At 42.4% G+C, this 16,052-nt stretch overlaps 1 protein-coding gene across 1 annotated transcript; it reads right to left on the reverse strand.

The window, feature by feature from the left end:
* Positions 1-12,141: 12,141 nt before the first annotated feature.
* LOC104391697 (G2/M phase-specific E3 ubiquitin-protein ligase-like) lies at positions 12,142-13,947 on the reverse strand. The gene is made up of 7 exons (XM_010001023.1): positions 13,926-13,947; positions 13,507-13,598; positions 13,316-13,417; positions 12,913-13,037; positions 12,667-12,829; positions 12,474-12,580; positions 12,142-12,256 (listed from the first exon to the last, which is right to left on the reverse strand). Exons 1-7 carry the CDS (start codon positions 13,945-13,947, stop codon positions 12,142-12,144), a joined length of 726 nt encoding a protein of 241 aa, XP_009999325.1.
* Between the last annotated feature and the right edge of the window lie 2,105 nt (positions 13,948-16,052).

The following is a 16,052-nucleotide window of genomic DNA, read 5'->3' on the forward strand; positions in this document are numbered from 1 at the left end:
GGGAAAAAAAAAAAAAAAAAAACAAAAAAAAAAACAACAAAACACACAAAACAAAAAACCAACCAAACTGCTATTTGTTGTTATGATTCACAAACATTGCTGAAGAAAACAGGTATTTAATGGGGCACAAAAGGGCAGAGTCAGCTATTTGGCATCATTTTTTCTTCCTTCTCTGTAGAATAGAAGCTATAACAAAATAAATGCACCTTCTCCCTTTAATACAGTATTGCAACCTTGTGTCAAAAAGGTATGTGCAAGGCTAAATTAAAATAATTTCAGTTTCAATAAAATCCTTCCACAGAATAGCCTGTTGGGTTTGTTTTTTTTTTAAATGAGTGCAGCCCCTTCACTGTTAGTTCTTCACTACTGTGTTCATTTTGTTGTGCATGATTTAATTTCCTAAGACCATTCACCACAGATACATTGTGAGAGAAATAAGGAAGATTCCCTGTAGAAATCACAATGTTTCGCTGCAGTGATTTTTCTCAGCTCTCTGATCTCTTTTGATTTTGAAAGAAAATCCACTGATTTTAGGTTTTTTAAGCTTCTCTTTTCAGTTACTATGGTTTCACTGCATCTTCTTCCTGCATCTTGCACAATTTGGTGGTTGTTATTAAGTACAGGAAGGCCACAAAGGAATAAAGAAAGCAAAAAGAAAACACACAAATATGAATAAAGTACCTCTTGAGTTAGACATTTTTCTTAAATAAAGGCTCATGACCCAGAAAAAGGTCAAATGGGTCAGCAATCAAATAACTGAAGGAGCTCCTAACTCACAGCCTGTAGGTGCAAGAACTAAGAAATAAGGATTATGCTTATGCTGATCACTTAGAGACAGACTGCCTGGCTGACTTGGGTGTCTGTATAGTGAGATGAATCCCCTGGGTAGTGACAAGCAGCTCTCCACCCTCACTCCCTGAAACCCTCTGCTTTTCACAGGGATTATTATCACCTGCTCCATCCTGAAGCATCCAACTGACAGAATCATGAGGGCTGTATGTTTGACTGCTGATGGTGCATATTTTGTAGACTGGACAACACTGTGAATTTTTTATGTTAATGTCCCTGTAGCTTTTCTTTAAATTGGTAACATGATTTCTTTTTCTCCTGAGTAAATTAGACACAAAACTCAGCTATGGCTTAGAATTGTTCTGTTTTATTCCCATCTGTTTATCTGTGCAGCTACTAAGGGACTTGTTCTATAGACCTTTTTCTCCCGTTAGTAAGGGGAGAATGAGGATTACTGTGACAGCTGCAAGAGCCTTTGAAAGGGAGACTTTCAGTGTAACTTGGGCATTGAACTACTATTGTCTTGGAAAATATCTCCCCTAATGACATTCTTTGACATCTGTTTTAATTTTAGTTGCAGACACAGTAGAGAGGATTTTGTTTCCCTTCATTATTGCTTTCTCTAGGGATTTTCCACAGAATATATATAACCTTCATATCTTCCTCTTACAATACCTGTAAGATAGATAATACTAGTAGCTCCTGTGTTCCTTCTATACCTCCAATAAGATCTATGAAGAGTACCTTTGTTCAGTCTTTGAGAAAAAAAAAACACAACTTTTTTTTTTCTCTGCCAGCCTGAGGAACTGGTTATTTCTCTGCATCATGCTGTGATACTGCTTTCAGTCTTATCACCCTGGGAAGTGCCCGTCTCTATTGTATTAAGACATAAGAAGGTGAAAGTTGTGTATTTCATTTAAGGTGATGCTTAGTTTCAGGTGTTTCTAAGTGTTTATGCCCTATTATATACTCAGGAGGGCTTATCATTTAAAGCTCTTTCAACTCACTTCAGAAAAGTAATGTTCATTTTTTAGAACTAGCTAAAATTAAAGCTTAAGTCATTGCAAGATATTTGAACTGTGAATCACAGTCTCCATGACTGGATGTTTCCTTATGTACCATTACTGAGTTCTCCTTCAGAGCTTTATGAAAGGAAGGGATTTGCATTTCATAGCTACATACAAGTTTGCATCTAAAATAGTCTGCAGTATAGGAACAGTACTAAATGGTACCAGTATTTATTTAGCCTTTAGTCTAAATATATACCAATAAATAAGATGTGCATCCAGATCTTACGAAAATTAAGCACACAACTAATGCAACTGCATAATAAAAATGTGATCTCAGCTGACCTTTGTCCACATAAAAAAATATTTTAAAACAATATATAAGGATCACAGAGTTGCAATAAATGTTGGTATATTTAAAAAATTACATTTCATTCACATTTCATTTTTCTCTCTCCTTCAATTCTCTTAACTTTTTGGGGATGAGACATACTTGGCACTCTTCTGCATGTGTATATAGCTTTTGTGTCTTCTGTCAGATGTTTGTCTTCATTAAGTATTTCAGTCATACCAAGGGCTGCACACATGAGAACCATGCCATATTTTTAGCCTCATTCCCCACCTTGCTTCATCTAGACTCCTTTTCAGCATGAACAAAAACAGGATTTGGTCTCAAGGCAGGCAAGAAGAACCCCTGGATTCCAGAATACCATTTCAAGATCATTGCCTTTAATCTCTGCTACCTCCTGTAGACACTGGCATGAGTATGAGGTCAAATCAGCACTTCTTACACCAAAATGGATGGGTGTGTTGGTTCCTGTCTTAGAGAAAGATTAAGCTCATCATAGCCAAAACAGAGACTTCTGATACCTAGAAACTGCAAGTGCACTACTTAGAGTATAACTAACAATAGCTTGCCTTGAACCCAAGATAAGCTTACTAAAATGTGTAACCAACATCAGCAGGCAATTATTTTGTGCCATTGTGATTGTACAGCTATGCACAATGCATAAGGATTTTACACACATCTGAGCAATGTGACCACTAATGGGAAACAAGTATACTTATAGATGCACACAGGAAGGACATAAGAGAAAAAGCTGCCAAAGGAAAAGATACATACAAAAGACTGCAGTAGGCAGAACATCCCGTATGAAAGATGACTGAGAAAACTAGAACCAAGGTGAGCAGTAGAAGAAACAGATGAGATCCCACTTTCAGAAGGCAGGCAAAGAGCATGTAAGTGTCGGGCAGGGAGAGAAAAGACAGAGAAGAAAAAGGACAGATATACTGTTCATGTATGTACAAAAGCCTCTCGCCTCCCCCCAGCCCCGGAACTCCCACAGCATCTCCTCAGCTATGAACAGTCCCAAAAAATCCCAGAGCTGCCAGAGAAACTGTAGAGCTATGAGGGTCAGGAGAGCTCGAGCCTGAGGGTAGATGGTGATGGATGGATGGAGTCCTCCCCGGACACCAGCCATGGATGGAAGAGAAGGGAAGAAGAAGCAGGAAGGAAGTTGTCTTTTGTGATCTCTGACCTTCATCTGAGTTTACGTAGATACATGGAATGGAATATCTCCGGCCAATTTTGCCATCTGTCTAATTCAGCCTCCTATGGGGAGTCAATGGGACAAAATCTAGTTGGAGGTCAGTGACCAGTGGAGTCCTCAGGGGTTGGTACTGGGACTGGTACTATTCAATATTTTCATCAACGACCTGGATGAGGGAACAGAATGTGTCTTCAGCAAGTTTGCTGATGACACGAAACTAGAGAAGCAGCTGACACACCAGAAGGCTGTGCTGCCATTCAGTGAGACCTGGACCAGCTGGAGAGCTGGGCAGGGAGAAACTTGATGAAATTCAATAAGGGCAAGTGTAGAGTCTTGCACTTGGGAAGAACAACCCCATGTACCAGTACAGGTTGGGGGCTGACCTGCTGGAGAGCAGGGTAGGAGAAAGGGACCTGGGGGTCGTGATGGACAGAAGGATGACCATGAGCCAGCAATGTGCCCTTGTGGCCAAGAAGGCCAATGGCATCTTGGGGTGCATTAGAAAGGGAGTGGTTAGTAGGTCAAGGGAGGTTCTCCTCCCCCTCTGTTCTGCCTTGGTGAGGCCACATCTGGAATATTGTGTCCAGTTCTGGGCCCCTCAGTTCAAGAAGGACAGGGAACTGCTGGAAAGAGTCTAGTGCAAAGCTACAAAGATATTAAGGGAGTGGAATATCTTCCTTATGAGGAAAGGCTTAGGGAGCTGGGTCTCTTTAGCTTGGAGGAGACTGAGGGGTGACCTCATCAATGTTTACAAATATGTTAATGGCAAGTGTCAGGAGGATGGAGCCAGGCTTTTTTCAGTGATGTCTAGTAGTGATAGGACAAGGGGCAATGGGTGCAAACTGGAGCACAGGAGGTTCCATGAAAACATCAAAACAAACTTCTTCTGTGAAACACTGTGAGAGTGACAGAGCACTGGCTGCCCAGAGAGGTTGTGGAGTTTCCTTTTCTGGAGACATTCAAAACCCACCTGGACACGTTCCTGTGTGATGTACTCTAGGTGACCCTGCTCTGGCAGGGGGGTTGGACTAAATAATCTTTCGAGCTCCCTTCCAACCTCTAAGATTCTGTGATTCTGTGACTAAAGCACCTTGGATGTCCCATGTCAGACTCCACTGATAGTGCAGAAAACCTCCAGTTCCTACAGTACATATTACTTAACGTAATTCCTTTAGGAACACACTTAACTTCTCTAAGCAGGCATTAATCATCATTTCTGTGAGACTCGGTAGGTGTTTTTTGGATCTAAAGCTTATGAACTTGTGAGACAGATACTTTTTTCTGGTTCTTGGTACTATTTGCAGTTAAGGGTTGACTAGGATTCTTCCCTCCCGGCTTGTTAAAAATTCGCTGCACTTTCTTACAATCCTATACAACATAACATTTGAAAGAAAGCCTAGTCAGCAACAGTAACTCATTCAAATCCCTAAGGATTCATATATACTCTTCCATATCTCATCACATTCCAAGGCAAACACCCGAGTCACTGCAAGATACTTGTTTCCCTGATCCCAGGGATAGCAGGTCTCAGACCAGCCTGCTCTGTCTTATACAGGTTGCTAAGATGGATCACTTTTTCAGTTTACAGGCTTACCACATCACTCCCCCATATAAGAAATGCTTCACTTGTTACATAGCTCATTTAAAATCACCCTTAAAAAAAGCTAACTTGAAGCGAAAGACATGGTAGCATCTAACTTTTAACACATCACCATTACAAATCATCTTATTAAAGTAAACAAGTGGAGTTGAGGCAGGGAGTTGTTAAAGTGGATACTGAATGTGTTTGAATTACGATTCTACTTAGATTTCTTATGTTTCAGGCTGCATGCCTTAGAGAAAACATTCTGATGGAAAAACTTCCTGCTCCCAGCCAGCTCTTTCAGTTCCCTTGGGTACAGAAATACTCTGTGATTGGAACATAAGACCTCCACTCTGTCTGTTTATGCAATTTTTTTTACTCCTTTGAGATCACATAAAACTTCTTCCTCCCACCTGGATGATTAAGGGTGCTACTTTTGTATAGTAAAGTGTCTTCATCTGTTAAGGATAATATTCAACACCATTTGCACGCTGACAAAAAACTCAACAGAAATATTTAAATAGAAAAATGCAAGTGGCTCATTATCAGCTCTCAACTGGGATTAGACATGACTTTAACTAATCACTGCAGGATAACATTAAGTTTCGTGTGGCTTACCTCCTCCACAATTTATTTGTGAGCGCATAAAAATTTAAAAATTTAGATAACAACATGGTGCAGCTTCCTGTCTTACTTATTTGTGTTCTGCACTTTTAGCATGGCTTTCCATTTCATATTGTTTCTTCTATCAACAAAATAACTTAATTGGCTTTTACATGTGTCCTGTTTATACAAGATAATTTGATATGCATATCAAGATTGGATTAATGCTTTACATGAAAATACATGGACAACTTCTTATTATATGGCTATAGAACTTACTGCGTAAGAGTTGTCAAAATCAGGATCATCAAGGATACTAATTATTGCACATATTGTCCCTCACCATAAGAGATCAAATGCAGCAATCTTCAGATCTACAGCACATAAAACTCTATTACATCTGAAGTTATAAACAGCAACCAAAATCTGGTGAACTCATATCAACGCCAAAGATGCTGCCAGCAGACTGTAGATGTAACACACCGAAAAACAGGCCAAGAGGGACCTACCTCACTTTATTTAACAACTTTACAAATGTTATTCTATTACAGAAGTTCTTATATTTTTTGAATGAACTAAAATTACTGTCTATTCCCTGTCAGATACGTGGAAGACAGGTAATATAGTGGCAGGTTCTTCGGTTTTTATTTTGAATATACATTCTGAAAGATGCTTGGGAAGCATCTTTTACCTTCAAACTTCTATCTTCACAAGCATGCTTTAGCAACAAGCATGTCTGAACATTGTTTGGAATGCCATCTCAGAGTGAAAGCAGGTAACTTAATCACAGTCATACATCTTTATGTTCCGGGCAGTGTTTCTCCAGTGGTCAGGGATGCTTGTTTTTGACACCTAGATACTGGAAAATGATGCAGTTTTCCACCACTGCCAAAACTGCTTCACAGACATAACCAAAGGAGTAGATGACCGCAAATGGAACACTCCTAGCCTTTTTGCTGTGGAAATCTCTGCACATCGAATTAGTCACCCTATTTCAGAGAGACTGCCAATGGCCTCCTGCTCTGTAAAGGGGATATCAAATGAAACCGCTGTGTTTCTTCTAAATTACTTTCTTACCGTAGAAATGTCAAGCACAAGAAAGCTACTAAGCTACTAAGAAAGCTACTAAGTTTGAATGCACTTCTTATCATGACATCAAGTGTGCTGAGTATGTGGCAGATGCCAGTTCTCTGCAGTCATTTGTTCTCCCATGGTATCTGCACAGTAATTACAAACACTGATTCAAACAGCTCATAGTAGCAATGCTACTGAACATACCTTTGACCAAGTATCTTGATTTCTGTGTATTTTAAAAAGACACTATAATTCAAATGTATCTGCTTATAGTAAAGGAATTTGAGCAGCTAAGAAAAGTGAGTCCTGGAAGTGCTCTGGGGCTTGCTAGCAAAGGATTCAAGAGAATGGTTTTTTTGTTCTTCCCTAGCTGAAAAGCATGCTGCAACCAACAGGTCAAAACATACTACTCTCTGCCTCTTTCACTGCTCTGCAGCACAGAAGAAAGTGCACTCCGACTCCCCAAGACTTGAAACAAGCCTTTCACTGTCAGGTACTAACTGCCATAAAGAACCGTCACTTACCCATCCCCCTTACCCACCTCTTAGCAGCAGAGCTGCTTTGAACTCATTAGGGAGAGGCACATTATTTGCAAAGGCTGTTAACTCCTGCTACAGATTCTCATCTCAAATACTTATTTTAATAAGAGATAAGCTTGTTCCCTACCACTTTTTTTACAATTCCTGAGACAACACAATAAGCACATGAAAAGGTATCTTTCACAAATATTTCACTGGCATGAAGACTACAGATTTAGCCTTGCAGTGTGTTAAGTTTATTGTAAAGCGCAGTATTAAAACAGGGCAAGAAACACAGGGCAATGCTCCTGGTCTTGCTTCATTAGCCATTACGACTGATGGATTACTTACATCTGCCTGAAAAAGTAAATAACTTTCAAGGTTTCTAATTTCTTTCTTTTGAAAGCAAAATTTCTAATCTTACAAGCTGACTGATTTTGAATAACAAATGGAAACAGTGGCCTTGCTTCCAACATCAGTTCACTTCCTCCGCCATTAATAAATCCTGAAAAAAATGAACTAGTGGTGGGTAAAAAATGTGTTGCCTTTTCCTCATCAAATTCAATGCTTCTTTTTGTATTTTTAGGTGTTATTATGACAATAAAAATTCACTCATTACTCCTCTGGGATGAGTTTATTCATCAACACCTGAATTTTATTTTCTCGTGCTGTAATATCTCATCTTTCTATTACTTATTTCTGCCCAGGATTCCAGCTACTTTGCCCTGCATTTTGTAAATCAAACAATTAGTAGCCTCATCAGTGAGGGTGTACATGGCTTACACTTTCCTTGAAAATTTTGGAGGCATGTTGGACAACTTCCTGTGAAGTGTTGCAGAATTTATCAATTTTTGTCACAAAGTGTCATGAAGACTGCTCTTAGATCCCTATTTCTAAGCCACCAATGTTATTGCTCCCTGGCTGCATTACTACTTTCAGCTATTAATCCACATCATTTACTCAGGTAAAAAAGTTGGAAGTTCTTGGAAGTTCCACTATTCTACCAAAGTAGTAAGAATGAGGAGTGATCCTGATTCTGAGTTGTGTTCATCTTTGCTTGTGAAGAGGAAACAGAATACTATATGTTCTTCTGAGTATTTTCTTATATTTCCTAAATATAAGCATTTGTTATACCTGACTGCTGTAACCAGTCCTTAGAAATTCAGCAGTTTGTGTGAAATGGCTGGTTATTTTCAGCACCATGTTTAAGCACAATTGCCTTTTGCAATGAGGCAATTAAACATAAGGCCACACTAGGCTATCCTCATTGCACCAAACTACATGGCAGAGTAGCTTTAAAACATCAGATAGGATTTTAACCCCAAGTGGAAAATTAATAGCATGTTACAAGAAAAATGGATAAGAAAGTAAGGACAAGATTCTCCTATGACAAGAAATGAAAAATTGAAAGCAGAACATAAAATAGTTTGTAACTTTAGACCTTTAAATGTTGGTGCAAGCAAATGTGGTGCAACAAGAAATACCTTAGGTTGTTAACATCAATTGGCAGGAGATAACTGTAGGGGTGAGGGGGTGAATGTCCAAAACTAAGCTTCTGAATTGTCAAGCGTAGGTCTGATACTGGCAATATACAACCTGTATGGGCTTGTTTTAAAACGTAGCAACACCTGGAATAAACAGGAGTGACGTAGACCAAATCTTCTAATGAATACAAAGATACACACCATAACATGAAGCAAAATCCTCATGTGACGTGCGGGTCACATGTTTCTTCATTTATAATATTTAGATGGAGAAAAGCAGGTTTCCAAAATAGAAAAAGTCCCTGGAAATGAGGGAAGTTCCCTGGAAATGCACCTAAAAAAGGTCATGGATGCCTGTGGACTTGGCTGCTGACACCCAAGATCGGTAACTGCAACCATCAGAAACCGCAACAGTTTCTCCCCAGCTCTCCAGGACCAACTGCAAACTCCACAGTGAGAAGAAAGCCGAGACTGAGTGAATGTGACTTCGGGAATAAATGTTAGAGTGTGTCTGAGCAAAATTATCAAGTAGGACAACAATGCTAACAACTCCAGTTCTTAAAAACCCAGTATCCAAACATACTGTTTTCTCTGACATACTGGTGACAGTAAGACATGAAAATAATTAGAAATAAAACATCTAATAAAAGTGTAACACTAGCTTATGTAGACAGAAGCTTCTGTAAAACAAACTGTCATAAACTGCTACGCATTTAGCCAGTCAACCACTAAAACAAATACTTGATGAATCGTAACACATTTTTTTCATTATCACTCAGAAAGACTCTCCAATATTTGAACATGTTAAACAAGATAATCAAACCCGAAAGATAATGACAGAGAAGATAAATATTGAAGTCAAGACAGAACACCACAGATGTGAGAGTCTGTTACTAAGCTTTGTGTGCAACACTCCACAGCAGAATCAAATGAAGGTGAAGAAAGCTACTAAATAATTTCTTCATTGAAAATAATTACACACATTATGAGGCAGTGTTGACTTGTACCCATGCTGTTGCTCTAAGACAAAGCTGTCATTGATATCTACAGTAAATAACATCCTGCAGTGCCTGAAGGCTTGGTTCTCCTCTCCTGGAAATCTAAAGGAAGCTTTTGCCACTGAACCCAGTGGAAATTAAAGCAAATGCAGAGCAAGTCAAAAGACATGTCAAAATAAGAACATTTTCAACAGATGTATTCCTGCAGATCTCACTGATGCTCAAGGTTTGCTTGCATAAAATGCCAGTGTTTGGCTTAACTGTAAGAGATTAATAAGTATCTGTGGCCATTTTAAGTATAATGAAATTCTATTTTTATTTCTAAACTGACATGATATACTGATCAGAATTCTTCACATGTAGCTCAGAGGGCTTGCTAAATATATTTGTCATGACAACTGTGTGGTTGCTAGAAAAAACCTAGTCACCTTCAACAGTCCAAAACCTATGCAGTCAGCAGCCACTTCATCTGGTTACATACTCTGCTCCCATCTAGCCATACTGAAAGACACACTTACCCATGGCTCCTTGCAGCTAATGACAAAGTGCTGAGTCGTATCCAGATTTTAAGTTTTTAAGATATTAAGATTTTAAGTTTTTTAAGATTTTCATATGAAAAAAATATGAGACTTGGCAACTCCCGTGATCCTAAAAAAAAAATCCTTTTGCGGCATTGCCCAGTCCAATTGTCTGTCAGACTGATTCCCGAATCACACAGAGCTCTGGGAAGTTCAAGTGCAGTTATTTGTTGGAGCTACAGACGCTGATGGCAGCAAGGCAACAGGAGGATAGGGTTGCTGGATAATCAAGTCTCAACTACAAGACCAACTCAGCCAGCAGAGAATTACAAAGGTGCCACTTCCTCACTGCATTGCTGTCTAGGTGCACATCCTGTCCCTCAATGAAGAAATACTGCCACTTTCTGCTTGTGAATTACTTCAGGGACTCTCCTTTGAGGTAGGTGCTATGTGTCTGGAGGCTCTGGGAAGACTTGCACATGGACTTTTTGTCTGGCTAAGTGGGGTGGAATACGTTCTTTGGTCTCGGAGCTGTAGGAAAGCAGCCTTTGTAATTTTGTTCAGCTCAAGAGGAGGAACAAAGAAGTTTTCACACCCAGGGGTTCTTAAGAATGCTCAGTATAAAATCCAGCTGCGGTGTCTTCTGTCACACATGGATGGAAAAGCAGAAGAGAGAGAAGCATGCTGCTGTAACAACAGAAATTTTGGGTAACACAATCTTTTTGTCAGAACAAAAAAAAAATCAAGATTCTTCAATCCCTCTAAATGCCTTAAAAATGGCAAAAGAATTGTGACATAGAGATTAAAAAGATCTGGCAGCAAGACAATGAAGCCAACTAAACAGCTTGGTAGACTTAGCTCAACATTATTAGCTCCATAAACTTGTGAACATCCTTCATCTGGTGCCATTTCAGGCACAGAATGCACCATTATCACCAAGTGTTTTAACTGAAGGACTGCATGTTAAAAACACTATCAGCAGCCCATCTCCCACCAACTCGTTCCTCCTTCCTGCACTGGAAAGGCACTTGTAGGTTTCCAACAGGACAGAAATCCTTTGGATGACTGACACACCTCTTGTTACCCTCCCATAGAGCACATAGGACTTTTTTGCTCTCAGAGGCATGGCAGGGGACTCACGACCTCAGTAACAGGCACTGCCATGATCCTCCTGAGCTTTTACCAGGACTTTCAACTTTCATGAAAAAGGGTTTCTTGGTTTATAGTGGGGGAAGGAACCTTCAGTAGGTACAGCACTGGGGAACAGGAACTGGAGAAGGAGCAATGCCCTTGGGCTACTGTAGAAACACATCTATAGTGACCTTTATGTCACAAACACAGTGTGGCGGTTAAGGGTCAACTTTGTTGTGTGGTGGAGGATGATCAGGGCCAGCACTCTGGGACAGGACACATCAGGTTCTGCGTTGGCTGGGTCGGCTGTAGGGATTTTGGGCCGAACGTTGTGAGCGAGAATGGTCTCGCATCCGCATGGGCCCAAGGGACCTGGAGCGGCCACTGCTCTCTAGCGCTGGGGAGCTGTGGGAGGCCCCTGATGCTTCCTGGCTTGAGGTGCTGGGGCCACTGAGCTCCAAGGTGGCGCTGAAGGCTGTGAGGGGAAGCAGGAGTGTCAACAGCAGTCCCCCAGGCCCAGGGCAGGATAGGCCAGAACAGGACCCCAGCCCTCTTTGTGAAGACTTTGCAAAGCCCACCTTGGGCACCTGCTGCACAGCCCAGGGGCATCTGTGGGCTTTGCCTCTTACCAGCGCCCAGGCAAGCACAGCTGTCACATTCCCAGCTACTTGTGCTGTTCGTCAAGTTGGAGCAGAATCTGTGGGTGCCCTCAGCAGCGCAGGAGCTGCACAGGAGCAGCTGCCAGGGCCTGAGGAAGCAAATGGGTTGACAAAGTGAGCAAAGCACAGGATTGTCCAGCAGACAATCTCTTGCTTTCAGTTCTTCAGCTTTGAGCCCTTGGTGAGACAGAGATCCCATGCAGAGCCCCAGGGTGCAGTTTTGGCAACTTACCCCTCTTCCTCCACCTGCTCTCTGCCTCCTAGGCAAAAGCACTCCCAGGCATCACAGCGGCTGTGCCTCGCATTTAGTTCTGCAAATGCTTGGCTGTCCCACGATGGCAGACTGATGGAGAAAGGAAAATTTATGAGCCCCTGCTGTGCTGACATAAGGCAGATGCAGGACATCCCAGCTCTTCCCCTGCTGCCCTGTTTTCAAGTCCTACATAAAGCTGAAGCCCAGACTCAGGGGACAGCAGAGGGTCAGGACTGCTGGGACAGCCCTATGTACAGCTCAGTGCCTGCACCCTCCTGACTTGTAAGCTGGCCAAAAGGACACCAACCTTAAGGGGATTCGGATCCCCAGGGTGCACATTTCTGGACGAAAGACATCCTTGTCTCTGCAGATCAGACACTGGAAACATGTAAATCCATTGCTCATAGCCTGTCCCTGCAGGAGAAAAAGAAGGAGCCTGATTGAGGCCCTGGTGCTGCTCAGCACCTACCATGCCACAGGAGTGAGGGAATGGCTCCTACCTGGAGGCAGCCCCTATGGAACCAGGCGTGCTTGCACGCTGGGCACACCAGGGTACTGTAGGACTTTTTGTCCCCCACAGGATCCAAACAGATGAGGCAGATGTTATTGTCCTCTGGAGTTTCCTCCACTGCCTGCTGCGGGCGGTGCTCCCAGCAGAAGGCCCTGGGGGGGAAGAGTAAAGGGATGGGTGAGGTGAGAAGTGCTGGGTCCTTCTTGGGTCAGGGAGAGCAGGGAAGTGGAGGTACCTGTATGGAGCAACGAACTGAGTGACACATTCACCCTCCACAGCACAGGGCAAATGAAAGCTGCGGTCACAGTCCATCTCCCAGCAGGTGATGCTGGCCCCACTCTCACCACAGACGAAGCAGTGCTGGAAAGAGCACAGCAGCTCCCATCAGCAGCAGCCTCGTGGCCTCAATAGCTAGCCCCACATCTCCAGGCAGGGCACACGATGTGGCCACTGCAGGGTCACGCCCTGCAGATCTGCCTGGCAGAGGAGGCACCCGTGCTGGAGCCTCTGTGGAGCTGCAGGGAGTAAGCCTTTTGTCCCAGAGCTAGTTGGAAGGGCTAGGGTTTCTTTCCTGGGGTCTGGGCTAAGCTCCTGCAAACTTCTCCTGGCACAAATCCCCGTTCTTTTCAAGTCCTCACCTTCTGTGCTGCCTGCTCAATCATGCACCTGACATCCGTGACAAAAAATATCATGACTGCTTCAGTGTCACTCCTCTGGTCACAGAGCCTCTTGGCAAAACGCTGCAGAAGAGGGAAGACAAGGGGCTGATGAGGACACCGTGGCAGGGAATGCCTGTCAGAAAGCTGGAGGGAGCCTGAACATAACTCACCAGGCAAAATTCATGGGCACAGATCCCATTTCTCTCCACTGTGGACCCACAAATATCTGGGTCAGCATCTTCCCGACGACACAACATGCAGGCTGGAGGGAGAGAGCACATGGCATCAGGAATGAGCAGCTCTGCAGGGCTGAGGGAAGCATCCCTGTGGGATTGTCTCTAGGGCCTGCTCTGTCCCTGCCCTGCTGGCTGAGAGGCAGGGCAGAAGGCCTTGGAGACGAGAGGGCATTGCAGGCAGGGAGTTCCAGCAGGTGTCCCCTGCCCAGCCTGGGCCCCACTTCTGAGGAAAGGAGACGCCCTGCCACGAGGTTGGTGGGGAGCTCTGGCCTCCCCCACCAGCACTCTTGGCCCCATGCTGAGTGCCCTGACAGCCCCTCAGCCGGCCTGCGGGAGTGACACTTGGCTCTCACCTTGTTCCATGCTCGCCGACATGGTGCACATCAACGATGAGTCAATAGAAGTTGCTTGTATGAGCACAAAGCGTAATTCAGCACTGATTTCTGCAACACCACCAAGTGCTTCTGCTTCTTGTAATCTCAATCAACCTTTCTCATTTCCTCTCTTTATCTTCTGTATTAATTTTGCAGCAACCTGAGCTGGCTGGAAAACATTAATTTTACTGCTGTGAAATTAGTTTCCTGCAAGATCAATTTTTTGCACTGGCGCAAACTTGCACTGGCCCAAGTGAATGCATGGTTTCAGTGCAGCAGGACAGCTAGCTAATACCTTGTGTTTCCATGGCTATTCTCTATCGGACTGAGCAGCTGAATTCCACTATATTTTGTTTAATCCCTTTCCCTTTTTGCCTATGTACTCCCTTATTTAAAGCATGACATCCATCACAATGATGACTCAGGATGCCACAATAAAAACATTAATAAATAAAACTGAAATATGTTTTTGCTAGAGCCAGAGCCTGAGCTCATTTTCACCTTCTTTGTGTTCCACACTTACCAATTAACTTATTTGCAGATGTGCAGCATTAGGCTTCATAGCCAAATTATTATCTGTCAGGGGAAAAAAAAATCTGCTTACACTGCAGCCTGTCACCACTTCTCTGATGCGTCCACGAAAGGCACCTGCAGAAATATTTTGTTTCTTCAAATCATATGCAATGGAATTGTTCCTTTTTCCTCTGTCTGAAGAAAGTATGAAAAACTGATGGAAAAAAATTAAATACAATTATCAATATTGATACAGCAGACAGAAATTTCAGTCTGGCAGTAATACCACCACACCACTGCAGTAATTACTGAGACTCCTCTATTACTTCAAGGAAAAAAAAAAAAAAAAAGAAAAAAAGGATGTATAATTTATGCTATTTCTTTATTTATGCTATTTCTTTGCATATAGCATGATGATTTGCTTTTAAATACAGGCTTCTCAAAGCAGTTTCTAATGGAAAAAATGATGCAGCAACACCAAGAGTCTTATCAAGGCTACATGACAAATCAGTGACAAAATAAACATAAAACCTCACCTACCCATCCTCAAAACCCACTTCCACACCATTATTTACCTAATATCAATGCACGTTTTTTACCACAGAGCTTAGTATCTACAACTACATGAGAAACAGTTCAGACTCATTTGACTTCACTGTTCAAATGTAAACTAAATGCACAAAAAATAGGTTTTTTTAATATACTGCATAGAATTACATTTAGACAAGTAGTGAAATTCCACTCCGTTTGATGCCTAATCTTTGAATTGAGCAAATTAAATATCAGCAACTTTTACAACTAGTTTAATTCTGCTGCTCCTTCAAGCTCTTGTATTATCGTTAGTAAGCTTTTTATGGTAATTTACTACTAATGAAGCTCTGCTTCTCAGAAGCTGAAACTGCACCCCAATACACAGCCATGTTCAGTGTTTGTTTTAAAAATAATAATTAATCATTATCATCAATAAAAGTTACCTAAAAGGAAAATTTTAGCTGGCTGAAAACGGTTTGGATGTGAAGCTATGAAACTGCCTAGCACTAGGAGCTCCTTCAGAAGGCTGGTTTGTGCAGTTAAGCTGGGAGGGTACGACTCAAAGCCACACTTCAGGCCGGCTGTGCCGCGCTAAGCTCGCCTTATGGGCGTGTTCGAGCTGCTTAAGCCACGACCCCCGCAGAGCCCAGGAGAGGTGAGGGAGTCATTTAAATGACTGTGGTAATTTTCACCCAGACTGGACTGCAAGTAATAGGACAGGAAGGCATTTATCTGTAAAAGTCAATGAAGTCCCAACAACCGCATCTTCCTTGTTTTGCATACAAATAAATAAAGATACACACAAACACGTATATGTTTGGACACTAACCTAGTCACGTAATTCCTACCTTCCTATTTTAAGTTAAAAAGCCTCTCCACAAGACCATGCACCCGGCGCAGCGCAGTTTCCAGCCACCTGCAGCTGGGGTTTCTCCCTGCTTCGTCACAAGCTGCACTTGGCTTTCGTACAGGCCCTGGGGCTGGTCTAGGGCTGTTCACCCCCACCGAGCGACCTGGCTCAGGTGCCCTCTCCTCCCCAGGGAACACGGGACCCTTTTCTTG

The sequence above is a fragment of the Chaetura pelagica genome, unplaced genomic scaffold (assembly GCF_000747805.2).
Source record: "Chaetura pelagica isolate M959 unplaced genomic scaffold, ChaPel_1.0 scaffold126, whole genome shotgun sequence".
NCBI classification, from domain to species: domain Eukaryota; kingdom Metazoa; phylum Chordata; class Aves; order Apodiformes; family Apodidae; genus Chaetura; species Chaetura pelagica.